The following is a 22,792-nucleotide window of genomic DNA, read 5'->3' on the forward strand; positions in this document are numbered from 1 at the left end:
AATCACTTATCTACATGTAAATACATGCGAAAAGCACTTTTGCTACAAATCTGCCTCTCTGTCCTTCTGTCTGTCCCCTAACTGAAATCGGTGTTAGACTCTGCTGTACTCAATTCCAGTTAGCTACTCTGGCAGAACCAGTTCCAACTCTTGTGACTCAAAATGGTCTATACCTGTTGTTCTGGGCTACAGGGCCAAGCCAAAAGAAATCCACGGCTCTTCTTTCTTTCCTTTTTTTTATCCCCTAAGGAAAAGAGAAGAGAACATGTTCCCTACACCCAACCCTATGCTTCTCGCCACAGGCTGAGATAGGGATGCATGGCCAATGGGGTCCCTTTATCCACCCCAATCTGAGACTGGCCTACTTATGCACAGCAACACAACACTCACAGAGTGAAAGGTCTAAATTTCACTATTATGGGATGATATTAACAAGCATTGTGCCTGGCATCTGGACCTAGATGGTGACTGATATTAATTTATCTATGTTAGTACTGAGAACCAAGTAGCCCAGAGTTTGCAGAGGATCTGGGGAGTACATTCTAATCTTCTTGGTGCTTCGAGGTAGGCAGTACTCAGGGCATGTTGATGAGCAGAATACTTAAACTCGGAGACAGCAACTTGTCCAAAGTTATCCAAAGTTTAGTAAAAGACATGGTGGGGACCAGAAACCAGGCTACCAGAATCTTAAGAGACAGTCTTCCTCAGTGAACTCTACCTTTTGCAAGGTAGAACTTGACCTCATCTACTCCATCTGTCATAGCCCAGGACAGGAAGTGTAGATTGAGCATCAGAAGATGTAAATTTGGCCTGCCTTGACACAAATTGCCCTGTTCTGTGCAAGAAAAATTTAGCTTTCTGTTTCCTCCACTGTAAAACAAGGAACCTTGGTGGGTTGGAGGTAAGGGCATAAGAGGCAGTGGCGGCTTTACAAGGATGGTCACAGACTCTTCCTGTCTTCCCTCCTCTTGCTCTTATTGAGGAAAGGAAAGTTGTGTTAAACTGATGACTAGGAAACTTGAACTTCAGCCTCAGCTCCACATTCACTATCTCCAGTTCTTCCACAGAGCAGCTGCTTGAGCTGCTGCTTGGGCACCTTGATTTCTAAAGTGTGTGTGTGTGTGTGTGTGTGTGTGTGTGTGTGTGTGTGTGTGTGTGTGTGTGTGTGTGTGTGTGCTAATACAATGGCAGCAGGCAAAGAGAGGGAAGGAGGGAGGGAAGAAGTCTTGCAAGGGAAGGCACAGCAGTTAGGAGGAAAGTGGGCAGGACTTCACATGCTAGCAGGACTCTTTGCTTTCTCAAAGGCTAATGAAGCTTGGGTTTGTCAATCATTAAACGGAAGGAATGAAGCCAGGAGGACATCAAAGTCCAGCCTGCTGGGAATGACAGTAACCGATGAGCAAGGAGCTAGCAGCAATGGAGCCTGGAGATTCAAGGGATGGAGTCAGCACTGAGACAGCACCATACCCAGCACTGGGCTCTGGGGTCAGCCTGCATGCCTATGACATCGTGGTGGTGGTCATCTACTTTGTCTTCGTCCTTGCTGTGGGAATCTGGGTGAGTGAGGATTAAGCAATGCTGAAATCTGACCAAGAAGCAGAGAAGCCTTTCATCTTGAGCTGGGAGAGGACAGGGGAAAAGGGATGAAGAAGAATACACAACCACAGATAGCTGACATTAATGGTACTTTAGGAATCACCCACTCCCATCCTGCCCTTCTGTATATGGATGACTGAGGCCCAGAGAGACCTATGGCCTCCCTGAGCAATACACAGTGAACCAGAGGCAGGTCAGGCTATGAGCTCAGACATCCAACCTGTTTAGTCACTGTGAATTTGACTCTCCTCTCCTTTGCCTCAGGTCTCCCAACTCAGAGTAAGATCAACACCTAGCCTTCCTCCCCTTCTATTAGTGTCTTAAACAAGGAACTCAGACTCGCATGCTCTCAGGCAATAGTGCCTTCCAGATTCCAATGTTCCTATTGTTCAAAGAAACCACAAAGCTGTGGGCAAGTGCAAGGCTTTGAGGTCAGAGAACCCCGAGCCCAGCAGTTAAAGCTATGTGGTCCTGGGGACGTAGAAACCTCTGACTTTGCCCGTGTGTTTGCAGTTGATACTGTTGAAAGTTATAACCATTCAGTGACAGGGCACACATAAGCACCTGGCACGGTACCTGGCATGCAGGGAGCAGGAAATAAACATCTGCTGTTATCAACACAGGAGTCTGCTGAGAGGTCAGTACCTTTGGACTGCTGTGAGGCAGATTATCACCCAAGTCTCAGCTGGTGAGGAATACCTATGGACCTCAGGCCTCTCTTCTGCGAGGGGAGGCGCTAACCCTCACTTGTCAGGCTTGGTTTGAGAAAGAAGTGGGCAGACAGGAGATCAGCAGTCCCTGCGAGGTGGCCAGCATGGGAACCCCAATTCCCATGTGTGTTGGACAAGTCCTTTCCTGCTCTGTAGCCCAATTTCTCATCTGTGAAATGAAGTTTTACTGCTACTGTTGCCACCAAGATGATCAGAGGTGACACAGGAAAGTTCTAGCCAAAGCTTAACACATGTCAGGTCCTGTACATGTGTGTATCACTCCCCAATGACTAATTACCTTTTGTTTTCCCTTCCTCTACTTCAAGGATTTCTCTTTCCTAAGATCTAGCCAGACTTGTTGTCTCCCACTCTGAAGTAACTTCTACTCCTGTGTCAGCTTTCTCTTGTGACAAAACTTTGTTAATTAACTTGAAGAAGTAAAGATGTGTTTAGGCTCCAGGTTTCAGAGGTCTCAGACCATTGTCAGCTAATTTCATTACAGTGGGTATGTGGGAAGGCAACAGGAGCATGTAAAAGAGGAGGTTGATCATCTGTGAATGCTGGGAAATAGAAGAAAATGATGGTGACAAGATATAATGTTCAAATTCATGCCCTCTATGACCCATTTGCTCTAACCAAGGCTCATTTTCCATAGTTTCTACTGCTTCCCAATAGCCCATTCAATTTTGAATCCATCAAAGGGGTTTATATATTGATTAGGTCAGAGTCCTCATAATCTAAACTCTTCCTAAAATCCCCATGTCTGATAGTGCACTGCAGACTAAGTATTTAACGCACAAGGCTTTGGAACATTTAAACACAAATTGCAACACAACTTTGCCCACCATCAGCCCACACCACAGATTCTCATCATGCCCTGCCAAACCACCCCTAGCCACCCTGAGCCTAACTTATAGCCTCTTCTCTACATCAAAGGTGGAGAAAGCTTGGCTATCATTCCAGTCCTGTTAGTGTCTTGACCAAGAAGTTTGGGCTTATGTCCCCAGAGAAAGAGCTTACCCTCCTTGCACCACCTCACCCTTCAGAGCATATCCCAAAATAGGCTGTTGACTGGCTACCTACTGGCTCCTTCCAGTTCTGACTCCAAGTCATATCAAGGAATGTCAAAACAGAGTTCTTCCTTCTTGCTAGTGTTCAGAATGGCTAGAACCGTACACTCTCCAGTGTGGGTGTCTGTCTAAAAAAAAAGAAGAGGCTAGCTTAGGGGAGAGTCAGTCATTATGCACCTGAGGCAGATTTCAACCACCCCTTGGAAGAAGTCATGAACAGAGGGAAGAGTAAGGAGACACTAATTACCTTTCAGTGTTTTCATGGTGTTCTGCTATTCCTGAGGACCTTGCCTCCTTTGTTTTTCACATCAGTCCTGAGAAACAGATGGAGAGTGAAACTAGCATAGAGGGCATGACTCTCCCACAGACCCATAGTTTTAAAAAGTCTGATGATATAGGTATACAGACAGTTCTGCTCTACCTTAGTCCTTGTCCTCTTGGTCTCCACAGTGCCTATACCAAGGGGGCAGTTAATCAAGGGGTGGAAGATAGGGACTGTAAGAGCCTTGGGGAGTACTAACATCTTTGCATATTCTTTCCAGTCATCTATTCGTGCAAGCCGAGGGACCGTTGGTGGTTATTTCCTGGCTGGGAGATCCATGACCTGGTGGCCAGTGAGTTGACCTTCCTCCCTCCTCTTCCAGCATATATTACCAGCTTTGGCCATCCATGACCTCCTCTCAGATTTTCTTGCCAGAACTACATCAACACCCTCTTACTTTTTTGCCCAGCTCTGGATTCCTATCTTGCCCCAATCATCCAGCAGCCTGAGACATCTCCCCCAGGTGCCTCCTGTGCATGTCACAGATGACTGGCTGGGGGTTCTTTTGCTCTATCCAGACATAAACCAGAGGCAGGAAAGGAACATAGTATTGATAGCACTCAATTCTAGAAGTTTGTAAGCTGGGATTCCAAACAGAAGCTTTCAGCTCTATACTGTAGAACTGGAGTCTCATGGCCCCAGCTTTTAGAACCAGAAAGTTATTGTTCTTGGTGCTCAGGGCAGGGGTTGCTGCTATGAGCTTGAAGCTCCAACACCTAAGGACTAAATAAAGGTAGCTGAGGCCTTCAACTCTTTAACCCTTGGTGTCTCTCTCAAACTTTTCCAGTGATCCAGATTTACAATCTTGTACTCTTGGCTACCATTCAGCTCTTCATAATAAGCTTCTTGCAGTTTCTGACCTCAAATTTTTTTTGTAACTTTTCAGCCTAGTGTTGTGTGTCGGATCTTTGAATAACAAGGTCCTTAGCTCTCAGAGGATCTCTGGAATTCTTAGCTACCTCCTCACTACTAAGGTTGCTATGCCCTATGATCTAATATCTGCTCTTCGTGCAACCAAACCATCATGTTCTACTTATAATAAAGACCCCTTGTAGAGATCATTTATGCAAAATGTTCAACACTGAGATGCAGCAGGGAGTTTGGAGAAATACACAGAAGAGAAGCATCCCAAGCTAATTAATTTTATATATTATATATATATAATATATATATATATATAATATATATATATATGACAACCAACCAACCAACTAATATGGCCAGAAAAGAATGGAAGCACACTTACAATTAATTTGTAATTAATTTTTAATTAATTATATTATTTATTAATTTGAATATAATTTCACCAATCACAGCCTGGTGTCTATATAGCTTCTAATTCCATTAATCACACTCCTTACACAAGAACCAATTGCAAGCCTCACACTGCACCAATCACAGACTTTTTGTGCCCTTGGGAAATTGCTTCCCTTCTGTGTTGCATGAGTAGCTATAGGATGAGTAGAGTCATTCATTATCCACTGAAGGTAATTTAGCCCAAAGTGTGGTCTTTCCAATCCAGTGCATGTTTTCTGAAGCGGTCATGACAGTAGTACAGCCTCCCAAAGCAGCCGTTTGTGGCTTCCACAGCATCGTAGTTGCAGCATTCCTCTGAAGTTGGAGTAGAGTTTCCTCAGTGGATTCATGAATTATTTGAAGCAGCTGGGATGTCATAACAACAGTCTTTGCCATCCACCCAATAGGAACTGCTAGCTTGACAGCTACCTGATCAAGGCATCCGGGTTTCAGGGAGGGATTTGTCAGCTGTCAATCAAAGGGCAGAGCAGCCCATTCTCTCTACAGTTTCACTCATTCACAGGAAACAAACAAAAGCAAAATGTAAAGACCTCAGAAATAAATATTCTTAACACTTTCAGTGCTCAATCTGGCATCCAAACACCCAGGGAGAGTTCAATCCCCCTGCTCTATCTCCAGGTGTGAGCCTCATGTTGAGCACTGGATCTAATGAAATATAGCTGGAATTTCCTGCTATAGAGACACTCAGAGTTGAGTAGGCATACAGACTTATGAATAATGTAATCAAACCTGGGACAGAGGGAGGTACTGGGTTTCTCAGCTGGGTCTCGGGCAATAGGTGAATAGGAAATAGGAGTTATTATTTTGAAAGAATGACACCTACACTTAATAGTGTAGTAAAGAACAGTGAATTGAGAATCAGGGGCAAGCCTCCAACCATCTCCAAAATTGATCCCCAGCATTTGTGAACCCCCATCTCTCCTATCAGACCATACCCTACATTTCTACTGAACCTTGAAAATTAACTTCCTCTTCCCAAAGTGGGATGAAGGAAGATCAGGCCTACCTAGAAACCCAGTCACATCAAACTGACACAAACTCTCACATGCTCGTTCATGTACTCATACGCTCTCATCTTCTCACAGTCACACATCCACATACTAAAGCAGTCATATAGGTACATACATACAAGCCAACATTCACATATACTCACACATGTGCATACATGTACTCTCCCACTCACTTTCATATATTCATTCACATAATCTTACACTTAAAGACTCCCACATACTCTTGCCTTCTTACTCCCTCATTCACTCTTCACTCACTCTCACATTCCCTCATACTCATAACATCAGTCATTTTTGACCTTCTGTTTTAACGATGCTCACTATCCCTGCCCACCATGGCTCACATTCTGCTCTCTAAAAAGAAGAGAAAACCCTGAAAGCCTTTGGAAGTTTCTGAAAGATTTTGGTTATCTGGAGCAGGAAGATCTAAGGACAGGGAACCTATGTATCAACACGATAACTACCTAAGGACGTTTGAGTCTGGGAACCTAGAAGTTCACAGGGATAATGAAAAATGACTGGTGCTTCCAGCTACTCCCTTGTGAGGAGAAAGAAAAACCCCATGGGAATGGTTCTGTTTAGACAGTGCCTCAAAAATCACAGCCTCTAGCTGCCTCCTCACTGTAAGTGGTCCTAAGACAAGATTGCTCCAAACTAACCTCACTTGTGCCTTTCAGATCGGAGCATCTCTGATGTCCAGCAATGTGGGCAGTGGCTTGTTCATTGGCCTGGCTGGGACAGGGGCTGCTGGAGGCCTTGCTGTCGGTGGCTTTGAGTGGAATGTAAGGATGCTGACCTGACTGCTCCAGGGTGTTGAGGGTCAGAACCATCTCCTATGCCTGGCCTTAGGGATGAAAGATATCTTAGAGGTACTTGGGAGGCTGTGTGGTAAACAGAGGACCTATTATATAGATGATAACATCAACGCCTTATAAAAGAAAGAAGACTCATCTGAAATTATCCAGAAAAACTGGGATGAGGACCCAGGTCCCTGGTTTCCCCCCTCATGGCTCTCCCATACAACATGCTATCTCTGGGTAAGAAGCTGCCAATCTTTCTAAAATTAAAATAACTTCTCTATGTTCTCCCAGGCAACCTGGCTGCTTGTGGCCCTGGGCTGGATCTTCGTCCCTGTGTACATCGCAGCTGGTGTGGTCACCATGCCAGAGTACTTGAAGAAACGATTCGGAGGACAGAGGATCCAGGTGTACATGTCAGTCCTGTCTCTCATCCTCTACATCTTCACCAAGATATCAGTGGGTATAACTCCAAGGTGGCTTCCTTACCATGGACTTTATGCTGAGCTCACTGATGGCAGGGAGGGATGGAAAGAAGGAAAGGGACATGGAGGAATGGAAGAAGAAAATGAAATAAAAGAGTGTGTGGATGGAATGAAGGATAAAAGGAAGGAAAGATGAACCCACCTGACTTCAGAAGTGGGAAGATCAGAAATGAATGATAACTGTTTTAAGTGAATATTGATCTTTCACACAAGAAACTACCAAACTAGGGTCTACTCTTTCATGTTTCCATTAACTGATACTTCATTCAGCAACTCTTTATTAATTACCTAGAATGTTAGAGTCAGAAAAAAACATTACTATTGCTTTATTGAACTAAACTCAGAAAACAAACCTGGACAAGTCAAGTGAATTGTCCAAGTCTATACAAAGGACTAGGTCTGGAATCAGAACTGGATCTTGACTCCCATTTCCTAAGAGGATTATGTCCCTTCACTATCTTATTGTGGACTCTGTAATTAGTTTATGAACTATCATATGATGAGATGAGCAAATAGACTGAAGAGAACAGAATCAGTCAGGTGCCAGATCTAGCAATGAAATTATTTTCAGGACCAACACTGTTAGCTGAGGCAAAGTCTTTACCCCAAGTCCCATAATAACCCAAGCATAAGGGTTACCCAGAACCCACTGTTGCCTGCCCAGACAGTCCTGCAGGTTATCTCATGGAGCAGCCAGCAACCTGCACAGTTCCTACCCTCTCCTCCCAAATGTTCTCTTCTCCACCTCCAGCTTCTAGCTTTACTTTCTCCATCTTCCACTTTTATTTCTTACCCTGACCTTCATAATATACAGATAAATCTCTCAAGGCTAGCTGATTATTTTTTTTTTCATTCAAAACATTATACAGTATTGTTTCACTCTAAATTCTACCATGCCTCCATGTGTACAAGGTCAAGCCCACATTCCATAGTGTGGCACTTTAATACCAAGACCAAACTCACTAGCATGGCTCTCCAGCCTTGTCTCCATTGTTTGATAAGGTAGGTGACACACCCACAACAATCATTCTGGAAGCATTGGGTGGCATGAACTTGTGGATCCTTGCTTTCTACAGACAGATATCTTCTCTGGAGCCATCTTTATTCAGATGGCCTTAGGCTGGAACCTCTATCTCTCCACGGTGATCTTGCTGGTGGTGACAGCTGTCTACACTATTGCAGGTAGGAAGGGGGAAAGGCCATATCGATATGTAGAGACCATGAGATGAGGAAAGAAGCTTTCACTGGCAAGTATATTGAAAGACAGAAAGATAAAGATAGACAGAGACAGGCAGAAGACTGATGATCCAGAGAAAGACAGTGAGATAGGGAAAAACAGAGACAAACTAATGAAGACAGAGATATACTGTGAGAGCGCACACAGAGGAAGATGAAATGTCAGGAGGAGAGAAATAGGGGTGGGAATGGCAGAGATGGAAAGCCTACCAGGCAAAGGCAGGCAATGAGAGAGATAAGGGTTGTGCAAGGACAAGGTGGGAAATCAGTGAACTGCCGTCTGGGTCATAATCACTGTGGCAATGCCATGAATCTGCTCTGCTCTGTTTCCTTCAGTTCATAGAACTGGGTGCCCTGGGACAACAGCCCAGGACAGAACAACTTATGGCTAAGTTGGCTTTGAATGTGGAGACATATAGATGGGCTTTTGGAGGGAAAGCAGAGAACCTGGGGATAGTAATGGCAAGAACAACAGGCTATTGTTGATGTGGTGACCAGATCTTGCCAAGAAAGAATTCCATCAAAACATACTGGTCTGTAACCAGCCAGCATAATCCCTAGGTGCGATAGAGAGAGAAGAGATGGAGAAGGGTCTGTCACCAAGGTTCCCTGCTAAAAGGGCTCTGTGTCTTCTCTGGTCTCCCCCAGTGTAGCTAAACACAGGGCAGACAGCCAGAGGGAAACTTCCCCTTCCCATGATGCTGACTGATGTATCCTCTCCTTGGGTACCCAGGAGGGCTCACCGCTGTGATCTACACAGATGCTCTACAGACTGTGATCATGGTAGGGGGAGCGCTGGTCCTCATGTTTCTGGGTAAGAAAACGATCTAAATACACCCGATCCTTGACCCCTAGAACTTTCTATAGCATTAGACCATATCCCTTTTCTAGGCCAGGGCTCCCTAAAGTCAGGATTCTCTCTATTCCAAACCAAGAATCTTGAACCCAGAGCCCAGCATTCTCATCCATTCTCAATTCTCAAGTCATTTCAAACCCAGAGGCTCACATGAGGCTGTAAGTTGGACCTTCAGGTCTACTTCTCACCCCATGTCTCTTCCCACAGGCTTTCAGGAGGTGGGCTGGTACCCAGGCCTGCAGAAGTTATATATGCAGGCCATCCCCAATGCCACAGTTCCCAACACCACCTGTCACCTCCCACGGCCAGATGCCTTCCACGTGCTTCGAGACCCTGTGAATGGGGACATTCCCTGGCCAGGTCTCATTTTTGGGCTCACAGTCCTGGCCACCTGGTGTTGGTGCACAGACCAGGTAATATCCTCATCCTGGCGTTGCCCAGCAGGGGCTTCCTGAAAACAAATGAACAGGCAGTTGGGTACATAGAGGGTTGGACATCATCCTGGGGCTGAGTGGAGGCAAATAGTGACCAGTGTTGGGGCTCACCTGCACTGAGCTAAGTCTCTCACTGACATATCTCCACTGCTATTTATGCCTATCTCACACTATTTCAGGTGATTGTGCAGAGGTCTCTCTCTGCCAAGAGTCTTTCCCATGCCAAGGGGGGCTCAGTGCTGGGGGGCTACCTAAAGATCCTCCCAATGTTCTTCATTGTCATGCCTGGCATGATCAGCCGGGCCCTGTACCCAGGTAAGAGCTAGTGCTGCTCTCTGTGCATGGTGGGTTTGCAGGACACTTTCGGAGAAGGTTTTCCTGGGACAGGTGAACTACAGCAGGGGCTGGCAGGGTTTCTCGATTAAGAGAACCAAGAAAGCATTTTAGACTTTGTACTGGAGTAGAAGAAATCTATCTGAAGGCCATTTTAAACTTTTCCCCTTCATATGGAGAAGAAACAAGACATTATTGGATCCTCCCAAGGATATTTGTTTTTATCAAAGGAATCAGACAAGCTTTGCAGTGTAGTTCATACACAAATCTATAGGCAATCAGACCACCTGTCATTTGACCTTCTAGACTAGGTTGGAATCTCCAGTAAATGTATTCCCATAGCATCAGAAGGCAAATAGTGGGTCAACATAAAGAGGTACAGCATCATGCAGCTTCTTTCTTTTGCAGATGAAGTTGCCTGCGTAGACCCTGACATCTGTCAAAGAGTGTGTGGGGCCAGAGTGGGATGTTCCAACATCGCCTACCCAAAGCTGGTCATGGCTCTCATGCCCGTGGGTGAGTCTTAGCTCCCCTACCCATTTCCACTACCCACTACATCCTTCAAGGCTCACTACCCAGAAGGACTGCACTACAAATAGATGGAAAGAGAGATGAGAAAGACCCACCTCTGCCCCCACCCTAGCATACACACATACACACACACACACACACACACACACACACACACACACACACACACACATACACACACACACACACACACACACACACACACACACATACACACACACACACACACACACACACACACACACACACACACACACACACTTCCTCAAGCTTTCTTAAGGCACCTGCTGTGTGTTCTAGGAATTGGAAATGCATTGTTAAAAGGCAGTTCTCTGATCCTAGGCTCTCTGTGGTTTCCAGGGACTACCTGGGTTCCCCAAGAGTATAGGACATGGTGACCAAGCCTGAAGAGTGTCAGAAAAATTCTCCAAAGAAAAGAAATACTGCTGAGTCACAAGAATACCTTGTCAAAGACCAAGAGCATAGGAAACACCATTGTAGAAAGATAGTGCACATGCAAATGACCAGGGTGGAAAGATCGTGCAATGTGCAATGCACCATCAGCAGAAAGGATGAATGGAGACAGCTTTCCATGGGAATGCTATGGCCAAACATCATGCAGGAGCACAGCCTCTTCTCTGAGAGCAAAGGAGGGCACTGGAGACTGGAGGGAGCTTTGTCCAAGCTCGAATGCTTGAAGAATTCAGCATGGAGGGAGATTTGGAGGGGAAAGTCAAGGAAACATAAGGTTCTGCAGTGAGGGTTCTGCACTGGTCCATATAAGTGACATCAGTGACTTGACCAGACCAATGACTTCAAAGATGAAGAGAAGGCATTTGAAGATAATTGTGAAGTATGATTGACAGGCTTTGATGACTCAATATTCATTAGTTACAAGAAAGAGAGAGGCCCAAGTTGATTCCAATTTTTGATCTTCAGAAGATGGGTTTGTAATGATACTGAGCCAAAGAACTAGAAGGCAGTAGATGAGTGGTTATTGCTTCTCTTTAGTAGTTATAGCAGTCAGAGAAATAGCAGAAACAGTGAAGGTCCAGCTAGGGCCAAGCAGTTAAGAAAAGGAAGGAATGGGGAGAGATAAAAGAAGGGTCTAGGATAATTATGACATCAGTGAGGGAACCCAAAAAGGTGTTATTAGCCAGAGGGAAACGAAGGATTCAGGACAGGGATGTGTCGGTTTGGAACCCTGGAGTCCAAAGCAACTACAAGGACTTGGTTACACATACACATTTGGAGAAAAAGAGGCCCCGGGTGAGCCAGAGAACTTTAGGGAGACATCTCCCAGTGTTGAAAGGTCATTTCCAGAAGCCTGGACATCAGAGGTAGAAATTTCAAATATCAGTGTACCCTCTAATATTTTCAGTGTCCAGGTAAAAAAAAAATTGGGTCCAAGAAAAGAGAGCTCCTAGTCCTAAGATCATTTATCTAGTTACCCACAAAGCCAGGAAACAACCCAGGTTTCTGTCTCTAAGACTGGGACTTCAGGCAGTGATCATAAATAAAGTGGTATGAAACACCTCTTTTAAAAGTATATAAAACATGGCATAAAGATTAAAATATGTCATCAGCCACCCTCTTGCTCCCAGCCCCAGGGACCCACCATCATCCACAGCTATGAAACCAAGACACACAACAAGACTTCAGAAAACCTCTTATCATCTCGGTTCATGTACAACTTGTCATGCACAGGGGGGATGAAGGCTCAGAGAGTCCTGATGGGCTACCTAAGGCCACAAAGCAGACACAGAGGCTGGCCAGAACCTGGCCTCAAGCACTGTGGGTTTCCTGGTTCTGTATCTGTCCTAGATGGGACCCTCCCCAGCACCCACATCATCTCATCCCCACCCCAAAACTTTTGGCTTTGTGCAACCTCCATTGTCCTGGCAAAGCCCTTAAATGGACAGCTTTCCACTCAGCCTTGTCTCTCCCCAGGTCTGCGAGGCCTGATGATTGCCGTGATCATGGCCGCCCTGATGAGCTCACTCACCTCCATCTTCAACAGCAGCAGCACGCTGTTTGCCATAGATGTGTGGCAGCGCTTCCGCAGGCAGGCAACGGAGCAAGAGCTGATGGTGGTAGGCAGGTATGCTGACCCATGCTTCCAGAGCACCCTTTCTATGAAGAATTCCCTTTCCCATCTCCCATGCTGCTTTCTGGGAAGACCAGCTAGTTCTTGACCCCAGGCTTGCAGTCAGACAGTGGGTTTGTGTGACTTTGCATTAACTCCTTTCCCAGAACCCATCTCTCTCAGTTCAGAATAACAGGGAAAGGGGAGAAATCTGTCTTTGTCTGTTTAACTAGCAAGTTCACTGTGAGATGGTAATGTATGTAAACCCTGACTGATAACGTGTAAGTGGAGGAACACCTCACACCCTGAAGTCTTTTAAGTCATCTCTGGCTGTTATTCTAGGACAATGAGAATGCTACTAATCTAACCCACCAGATATACATAGAACAAACACCATCATTTGTTACACTGTTGTACTGGGGCCACACAGATGCTGGGAATCAGAAAGAAAGATCAAGTGAGTGGTCCCTGGACCAGAGAAGGTCTGTGGGTTAGAATCTCAAATACTAAAAGGCAGAAATTAGACAGCTAAAATCCTAGAATTTGGAACTTCAGAATTCAAGAAACCTTAGTATGCATACATTGGATGGCTTCAAGGTTGTCCTGTACACCCACTGATGAGGACTAATCCATACCTTCCACCCCCAGCCATGCACTGAAAGGTCTCAGCTGAGGATGCCTTTCTTCCTCCTTGCATTTAGCCCTGTCTAGCGCAGTTTACTTCTCTAGGATGGCTCTAGCCTTACATTGGCCCTGAGTCTGTGCTTCTTCTCTTTACCCCCCTTGTCTGATTCTCACTCAGCTCTCAGGATGTCCCCAGCTTACAATGAAGAGAAAACTTCAAGAGACAGTGAGGTGTAGTCTTGAGGGAGATGTCCACAGAGAAGTCGTCTCCAAATGACCTACAAGCTTTGAACACCAAGATATGAATGTTGAACTTCACCTTGAATGTAGTAATTTTTATTTTTAAAAGCACAACTTAGTGGTAAATTTTCCTATTCTCCACAGACTAGGGATTCAGAGTTCCCATGAGGGTAAAGGGCTGAAATCGCTGCTTCACAATTCAAGTCTCCCAGGCCCTGGCTTCAAAACTGAAGAGCACATTTCAGCCTCTTTGTTGATTAGAGATGTGGGATTAGACATCTCACTCTTCACCAACACTGTCTACTCCTGGGTGTTTTGTTTCTGGCTTAAGGCCTGCTCATCTGCACACACCTAGACAGTGACCCAGCATCTAAGAGTAGGACTGGAGAGGGAATGAACATCAAGGAGAACAGGTGGGCAGTTACTTCTCTAACAGGACCTGGGGAAAAGGAAGTGAGAGTAAAAACGGAGGAGAGGAGAATATTTCAGAAGTAAGTATTGCTCCTTTCTACATGCCAACAGGGCTATAGTTCTCAATTAGTGTGACTTGAGCTCCATCTCCTGGTCATATGCATTATTGCATTCAGCCCATCCAAGAAAATACATCCTTTCTTGTTCAAAGTCAGGCACCAAGAGCACTTTGGGAGCTTAGGCATGAGTGAGAATTAGCCAAGAGGGGGTAAAGAGAAGAAGCACAGACTCAGGGCCAATGTAAGGCTAGAGCCATCCTAGAGAAGTAAACTGCGCTAGACAGGGCTAAATGCAAGGAGGAAGAAAGGCATCCTCAGCTGAGACCTTTCAGTGCATGGCTGGGGGTGGAAGGTATGGATTAGTCCTCATCAGTGGGTGTACAGGGCAACCTTGATGCCACCCAATGTATGAATATCAAGGTTTCTTGAATTCTGAAGTTCCAAGTTCTAGGATTTTAGCTGTCTAATTTCTGCCTTTTAGTATTTGAGATTCTAACCCACAGAATGTATGATTTCCATGCATACTTCATCCTGTCCATGCTCATGTGAGTGGTATTCACAGTGCCCTGTGCTCTTCCCACAGGTTGTTCATAGTCTTACTGGTAGTCATCAGCATCCTCTGGATCCCCATCATCCAAAGCTCCAATAGTGGGCAGCTCTTTGACTACATCCAATCTATCACCAGCTACCTAGCCCCACCCATCACGGCCCTCTTCCTGCTGGCCATCTTCAGCAAGAGGGTCACTGAACCTGTGAGTGTAACAACTCTGCCCCTCCCCCACACATCACAGGATCTGGAATAAGGGTCTGTCACTCATCTGGTTTCTAAGACCTTGGGCAAAGCCACTGCCTTCTCCAGGTATTTAACTCTTACCATGAGGTCAAGATTCTCTCATTTGCCCAGTAAACACTTACCAACCCAAATATAACATCTCTAGGGATATAACAGTTTACAAGGTTCACATGGGTCTGCCATCTTGAGCTGTCAGGGAAGAAAGGTGATTAAATAAGCAATAATGGCAAAGGACAATGGCCTCTGGGAAAGCAAAGAGCCAGTGAAGAGACTTCTAGGAGAGGGGCAGACTTCCTGAAAGAAGTGGCATGTGAGACAATTCCTGAAGGGTCAGTGGTAGAGGAGGAGAATGCTGGACAAGAGAGACTTGTGGAAGTATAGGATAGCCTGAGGCTCTATGGCTCTACAGTCTCTGCTCCACCTCTAAACCTGTATCCTACTATGTATAAGCAAAGCAAGAATGCCATTGTTGATGCAGTGTGGACTCACAGGGTGTTATCTACACAGTTGTTCTGTACTACACTGACTCTTGACAATTATGGGAGAGAAGGAGAGATGCCAGGATGGGAACCTTGACTACATCTCATAATAAAAAGAAGACACTGGCCCAAATCTGGGGGATGTGCCTTGACAAATTAAAGAATGTCATGTTCACAACTCCACACAACCAACTTATCCCTAAGCAAGATATCTACTACTTGTGAGAACTATTCTTGCTGACAACCACAGAACACAGCAAGGGCCCATTGAATTCTGGGTGCCCTTGCTCATTCCAAAGTACTAAATTCAAGATCAATGTCTCATTATTAACATCTCAGTCATCTGACCAGTTCATATTGGGAAGAGGTGTGGGTAATGAACATACGCAACTATAATTGTGAGGTCCCAGAGACTTTTAATTCAAGACATGGAGTGCCAATGGGGAACTAGGTAAGATGGCTGAAATTTCCACTGTAGTAAGCCAGTAGGAGGGAGATGTGAGGAAAGAGTGTCCCTCAACTTCCTAGGATCTACCTACCTCACCCCAGTCTCTCCCTTTCTGTATCTCCACTCTCTCCTTAGGGTGCCTTCTGGGGCCTCATGTTTGGCCTAGCAGTGGGAATAGTGCGCATGATTCTGGAGTTCTCATACCCTGCTCCAGCCTGTGGGGAGGTGGACAGGAGGCCGGATGTTCTGAAGGACTTCCACTACCTGTACTTTGCCCTTCTCCTCTGTGGACTTACGGCCATCATCACCATCATAATCAGTTTCTGCACAGGGCCCATCCCTGATGAAAAGGCAAGTGGTGTGTTCAGGCTGAGGCTCATGGGAACAATTCCTCTATCCCTAATGCCCAACCCCCCTATACACACACACACACACACACACACACACACACACACACACACACACACACACACTGGTTTTTATCCTATTGGATTAGGGTCTCACCTGCTGCTAAGCAGATATCCTTTGGAGGACATGCTCACTGGTGTATGAATTTCTAGGTGAGAAGTAACCCATTCAGTTCAAAGTTACGCATTGTCTACCCACTATGTGTCAAGTGTAGCGCTGGGTTTATAAAGATTAATGGTTCCTACCAACAACTGTCCCCAGGAAAGCAGATGCCAACACAAACTGTTAACTACATAGAGAGAAAGCATAGAAGATCTAGGCTTAATGAGAGAGGCTAAGCACAGAGGTCCAGAAACCGGCACACTGGCAATGTCTCTCTTTGATGGATTTAGAAGAAATAGAGATTTTTTTTTAATGGTATGAAAGAAATACATGAGAAAGGAACCAGAGAGCTGACTGCTCCCTAGCCTCTGAATACTGATGTCCAGTCTGTAGAAGCCTTTCTGTTCAGCCTGTTTGGCTTACTAAAGCCACTGTAATTACTTAACGCTGACTTGATGGCATAAACATTAAGAATTTGTCACATCACCTTTCTGGAGCCTGGAAGCCTGGGGTCAAGGGACCAGCAGATTATTTTCATCCGAGGACTCTTCTGCAGCTTAGAGATGGCCATCTTCTTCCTGAGTCTGCCATCTGTGTCTTTCTGGGACCTGATCTCAGTAAGGCCTGCCCACGTCACCCCATCTTGCCTTAATTATTTTCTAATAACCCTATCTGCACATGTAGCTATTATCTGAGATCTGAGAGCTAAGACTTCAACATAGAAAGTCTGACAGGGCACAATGTGACAGAGCCTGTGGTAGAAACTGGACCCCAAACATTGAGTGGCAGTCACTGTGTGTACTCTCACCTGTGTGGTGTCTGTGAGCTAGTAAAATGACCTTACTGCTCCCCTAAACAAGAGGAGATCTCACAGATAGGCAAGTGAGCTAGCTCTTCCTGTGGCCAGACATGGCCTCCTGCCACTGGGGTCTCTGCTTTTCCTTGTCTGAATTTTCACTCCTCACAGCAAAGGCATTTCCACATTAGAATCCATTCCTGGGTCATCTCTCACACCACTGATGTCAGCTAGAAAGCTTGTCTTTTAGTCTTCTGAGTCACAAAAAAAAAAGGGAAACGAGAAAAAGTTCAGGGCCATCATCTCTTTCCTCTGGTTATCGTGGTCTCTCCCCCTCCTCTCTACAGACAACCTTTAAAAAGAATAGCTTCCATTCCTATCTATGTTTTCTCAACCCACTACCTTTCACAGAACGCCGCTCAAACTGATCTCAGTGAAGTTACTTATATTCTTGTCGCTAAACTGAATGGTTAACTCTTCCTTGCTATGTTAAGTGAGTTCCAAGGAGAACTTGTCTCCACTGACCACATCCTGAACCTGGAAGACCCCTTCTCTAATCACGTCAGCTACACTTTGCTCTTGATTTTTGTTTTGTCATCCTAATCTTCTGGTCACTTCATGAACTTTTCTTTTACCTTAGAAACACCTTTGTGGTATGTTACTCTAGAGCGGTGGTTCTCAACCTGTGGGCTGTGACCCCTTTGGGGGTTGCATATCAGACATTCTGTATATCAGAATTTACATTAAAATTCACAACAGTAGCAAAACTACAGTTATAAAGTAGCAATGAAATAATTTTTATGGTTGGGGTCACCACAACATGAGGAACTGTATTATAGGGTCACAGCTTTAGGGAGGTTGAGAATCACTGCCCTAGAGTATCCCAGGGCTATAAATTCAACAACTGTTTATGGCACTCAATTCTGTCTCTATCCATTCTCTCAAGACTCAAACTGAAAATCCAACTGCCTCCTGGTGACATGAAGACACATTGCTCCTATGCTATTCGTGACACAGAGTGTGAGCATAAACTTCATAAATTTTACAGAGATGTGTACAAACAGATAAGCCTCCTGGGTTCTTATGATCCCAGACAGAGGCACACTTGGGCCTGATACAAATGAGCACATGGTGCAAAGTAGGACCATAGAACCAGGCAGTTGACACCTGGCTCTGCATGTGACAGAGCATCTGGGGCAGAGGAAGAGTTTTGCTGAAGGAGACTTTCAACATGGTTGGGTCTAATACCACTGGATGTCATCTAAAGAAGCTATGTTTTAGTTCTCAGGGTCAGGAAAAAGGGAGATGAAAAGTTACCAGGACCACCCCAGAGAGATAAGGCTTGTTTTCTCCTGATTGAAGGTGTCGGAAGCATTACAGACACTTCAAGCTCACCATCGTGTGTGTGTGTGTGTGTGTGTGTGTGTGTGTGTGTGTGTGTGTGTGTGAGAGAGAGAGAGAGAGAGACAGAGAGAGAGAGACAGAGAGACAGAGAGACAGAGAGACAGAAAGAGACAGAGAGACAGAGAGAGACAGAGAGACAGAGACAGTATCAGAGAGACAGAGAGAGAGAGAGAGAGCATGCATGAGTTTTTTCTCTCCTGCTCTCTCATAAAAACCCAAACCAACTCTTGTCTTGCATCTTCTATCCCTTGGAGACGCTCCGTTACCCTTGTCATCAGCTGAGCCGGAAACCAAGAGCTGTAGTTGTCTCTCCTCTTCTTCACCTGATCATTCCACAGGTCACCCCATCCTATATGTTTTATTTCCCTAACATCTCACAAAGCTGCTGCTTCCTGGGATGGAGAGACAGATGGGTGGCTGAGTGCTTGTCTAATATGTGTAAGGCCTAGGTCATATCCCAAGCTCTGCAAAACAAATAAATGCATAGATAAATGCATGACCTCTCTCCCTCCTTCTTGTTTTCTCAGGCGCCGAATACTTCTTTCCATTATTGTTTGATTCACTTTTCAACAGTTTCTTGGCTGGACAATTTCAATTCCCTCTGAGGGAGCTTTGAAAATCCTAGCTCACAGGTCTTTCTCTTTGTCTAAAGTCTGCAGTGGCCCTTGCTGGCTTTCAGGCTTTGTTTTTGTCAGCTATCAGCTTCTCTGCTGGACCTTTGAAGCCTTTCACTGGTGATCATGTACCTGCTTCCTGTCTGTCTTTGTTTCTCCCAGGTTGAGCTCCAAGCAGCTGGGGATTCCCAGCTCAGATCTCAATTCCAGCACCCAGCTTGGGGCTAACAGAGAGTGGGTACTCAAGAAAGGCTCCATACTTGAAGAAAGAGAAAATCAAGGTGCCCCCTCCCAGCCTCACCTTGTTCCTCACCCTGTTTTATTATTGTTCTGATGGCCTCTCATGAATGAGACTTCCTTCTCCACAGCAGGACTGTCTTCTGACTCCAAATGTTGTCTCCTCTTGTTCTAGCTTGCTCGCCTGACCTGGTGGACTAGGAATTGTCCCTTATCTGAGCTGGAGAATGAGGCCTCTGAGAGTGTGAATGAGACTGAGGCGGGAAACACTCCAGGGCTGGCAGAGAGGCCGGCTGTGGAGGGCCTTGCAAAAGATGGGGAAGGAACAAACACCACCCAGGGGCCTGAGCAACCAGGAGGTAGGTTGGGTGCATGTTGGCGTACATGTCACAAAGGAGCAATGGGCCAGGCATAATGCTGAGGATTTCCCCCCAAGGATGAATTTTGGGGTCACTGAGGATGTATGATTCTGGGAGGACACAATCAAAATCATCCTTTCACTTTCCTACATGACTACTAAATCCGTTAAGACAGATGAGAAAGACTGTCTTGGTAACTCGGGAGGTGGTCAGGTTTGGATTCTATCCATAGAGAGGTGCACTTCCTAATACTGAACCCAACACTAGACAGAGTGCCCACCCATTCTCCAGTAGATCTAACAATCAGCACAGCCTGGAGGAACTTATGGGCAGGAAACCAAACAGCATTACACCTCTTGAGTTCCCTCCACATAGAAGGGAGCATTAGGCATCACCAAGAAGCAGTCACCCTTATCCCTGTCTGCATTTATGCATTTATTCCCTCTTGTCTCAATGATACTGTCTGTAGTCACACGGAAGCCTGGCTGTCCCTCATGGGAAGAGTGTAGAGCAGGCCTACACAGTTCTGCTGTTGTCGTAGGGATACCTCAGGAAAACGGCCACTTCTCTGCCAGGCTCTTATATCTGCTAATGACTTCCCAGAGGTTGTTAACTGTGCTTGGATAGTACATTAATTAAATCAAAGCCATAATGTAACGAGGTCATAACCTTCCTGTAGTGAGATTAAATAATAGTATTAAGATACCCCGACAATAGAATGGCAACATTATGGGAATTTTTTTTCTGTTATAATATTCTCAAAGAAAAAATTTAAATTCCAAAAGTCACATCAGTTGCAAGTTAAAGTCCAAAATCAATTATCTTTACCTTATGAAGTAGAAATTTAATAAAATTTAAGTGCTGTATTTATTTCCAGCCTTAGTTAGAGAGATTCTCACTGCCTGGATGGAGCTGGGATTCTCTCTGAGGCAGCTCTACATCGATTTGGGCAAAATTCCATCAGACTTCAGACAGCCTGAGTGTCATTCCTGCCTCTGCAGTGCCCACCTCTGTAACTGCAGTAGGTTAAGCAGACACTCTTAGCAAAGCATCACTCACTGGACCTGCTGAGTTGCCGATGCTCTGCCATTCAGTTCTTCTGCATTCCCCAGGTCTAAAGCCCTGCACTGTCCCTCAGGCTTGAATGTACCCCCACTTTTTGAGGCTTTCACCTTCGTTCAGGGTTCTTGTGCTACACAAATGGTTATTTGTCAGTAGCTAATGATATCTTGAGCTCCAGAGCCATTGAGGTCTAAGGCTCAATACTTCTTGCCCAGGCTGTGGTAGTCAGAGGTCTGTGGAGCAATCTGTAAAGGAGAGGTGCTCTTTTTATAGGCACCACAGTCAAACACAGAGAGGCTCATTTCAGAAACACCTCAGGCCAAAGCCGCTCTCCCTGGCCTTACTGGTCATCCCACTTAGGTTCAGTGAATTTTGCTTGGCAAAATGTAGCTTTATTTTTTTAAATATAAGTTTTAAAGTCATGTACGTGATTTGGGGTGGGTCTCCCCCATCACTGCAAGGACCAAAGGCACCTACAAAGTTTATGAGCTAAAAAAGCCATTCTTCAAGCAATGGTGTAGGTGAGGCAGCTACCAAGGAAGAGAGGAAAGAGTGTCTGAGGAGGAGAGACTGCCCATGACTGGACACCAGCTACAGAGACAGACAGGCCCCTTGCTGGTTCCTGTGTCCAGGGCAAAGTAGTTCCTGCTGATACAAAGGAATGCCTGCTCCCCATGGACAACTACATGTAAGGGAGGAAAATGAGCCTCTGCGTCAGCCATGATGTCCACTGGAAATACAGCCTCTCTCTGTCAAGCCCCAATCCCATTACAAACCACCACTGTGGAGAGATGAGAGACCAGGGAAGGCAGCTGCTGATGCAGTGGATCCTTCTTGCTGAAACAAAGATGAGTCTGTCTGGTTTAGATGCTCCCCCTTCCTGGGAAAATCGGCTCTTTTTCTGTCCCCACTCGAGACAGGGGGGAAGCAGCCCCTTTAGCTTTTGTGAGCTGTGTGAGCCCAAGCTCAACACCTCACTCCACACTCCTGGCCTGGCCTGCATCCCTTAGACACCTGGGCGTTTGGACCTCACTTACACAGCCTCTCCCAGTCCCAGCACTGGCAGCCTCTGTAGTGTTGTCAACCTTCATTCTCATTAGATGCTTAAACAACTCTTGGAGCAATGCAGAACATGTCACTGAGACATATGGGGGAGAAAGCGCCTGCCACTAAGGGGAGCCGGGCTTACACATGGCCTTATGCAAGGCTGGCCCTGCTGCCAGGTTCCTGACCTCTAGCTCAGTATCAGGCCCCACAGCCAGGAAAATTAGTCTGTCTGGTTTAGATGCTCCCCATTCCTGGGAAAATCGGCTCTTTTTCTGTCCCCACTCTGCACTGGTGCTCAGGAGGAGGACACATGATGCTAGCTTAGACACATCATCTCCCGTAATGAGATACTTCTGAGTTGTGACCATTTGGATGCTATCACCAAGGTCATAGCTCACTCTAGAGACCCAATTTAGAGCCTTACAAAGTATCCTCCCCATGTGTACCCCATTCCTTCCTTCCATGTCTTACCATCCCCCACTCTTTCATCCCTTGTTCAACCTTCCCTTTCTCCATCTTTTCTTCCTCCCCTTTCCCTTCTCCTCCTTCTCTCCTTATGGACTGTGTCACTCAGCCCTACATAGGTCCTGGGGAAAATGGCTGTGGAGCTGGTTCTGTGGACTCTCAGGGGCCCCACAGCAAGTCCTGAGCTCGGCTGAGAAAGCTGCACTGGAAAAGAAGCTGACCAACATCGAGGAGGAGCCACTCTGGAGACATGTCTGCAACATCAATGCCATCATCCTGCTAGCCATCAACATCTTTCTCTGGGGGTATTTTTCGTAACTCCACAGACCAGTTGAAGTGATTAAAAAACATCTGAACCGTGGCCAGGACCAGAGGCCAGAGACAGGCTCTCTTCCCACCTTGCTGTGCTAACTGGAAATCACAGAGGCAAAGAGTGAAAGCCCATGAAGAACATCCAGTCC

The 22,792-nt window shown here is 45.8% G+C and overlaps 1 protein-coding gene across 1 annotated transcript; it reads left to right on the forward strand.

Annotated features, from left to right (window-relative positions):
- Positions 1–1,395: 1,395 nt before the first annotated feature.
- Slc5a9 (solute carrier family 5 member 9) lies at positions 1,396–22,649 on the forward strand. The gene is made up of 14 exons (XM_052717584.1): positions 1,396–1,557; positions 3,919–3,990; positions 6,703–6,807; positions 7,117–7,281; positions 8,384–8,489; positions 9,277–9,357; positions 9,607–9,812; positions 10,013–10,148; positions 10,575–10,682; positions 12,648–12,798; positions 14,701–14,869; positions 15,973–16,188; positions 19,574–19,757; positions 22,441–22,649. Exons 1-14 carry the CDS (start codon positions 1,396–1,398, stop codon positions 22,647–22,649), a joined length of 2,070 nt encoding a protein of 689 aa, XP_052573544.1.
- The last annotated feature ends 143 nt before the right edge of the window (positions 22,650–22,792 follow it).

The sequence above is a fragment of the Peromyscus californicus genome, unplaced genomic scaffold (genome assembly GCF_007827085.1).
Source record: "Peromyscus californicus insignis strain IS unplaced genomic scaffold, ASM782708v3 Scaffold_5__1_contigs__length_169319896, whole genome shotgun sequence".
Classification (NCBI taxonomy): Eukaryota; Metazoa; Chordata; class Mammalia; order Rodentia; family Cricetidae; genus Peromyscus; species Peromyscus californicus.

Excerpts from the sequence above, each read along its gene's own strand:
- Slc5a9 (XM_052717584.1), top strand. The coding sequence starts at position 1,396 with ATGAGCAAGGAGCTAGCAGCAATGGAGCCTGGAGATTCAAGGGATGGA. Across the intron at positions 9,358-9,606 it reads GCTGGTCCTCATGTTTCTGG|GCTTTCAGGAGGTGGGCTGG; the intron begins GTAAGAAAACGA and ends CTCTTCCCACAG. Across the intron at positions 12,799-14,700 it reads GAGCTGATGGTGGTAGGCAG|GTTGTTCATAGTCTTACTGG; the intron begins GTATGCTGACCC and ends CTCTTCCCACAG.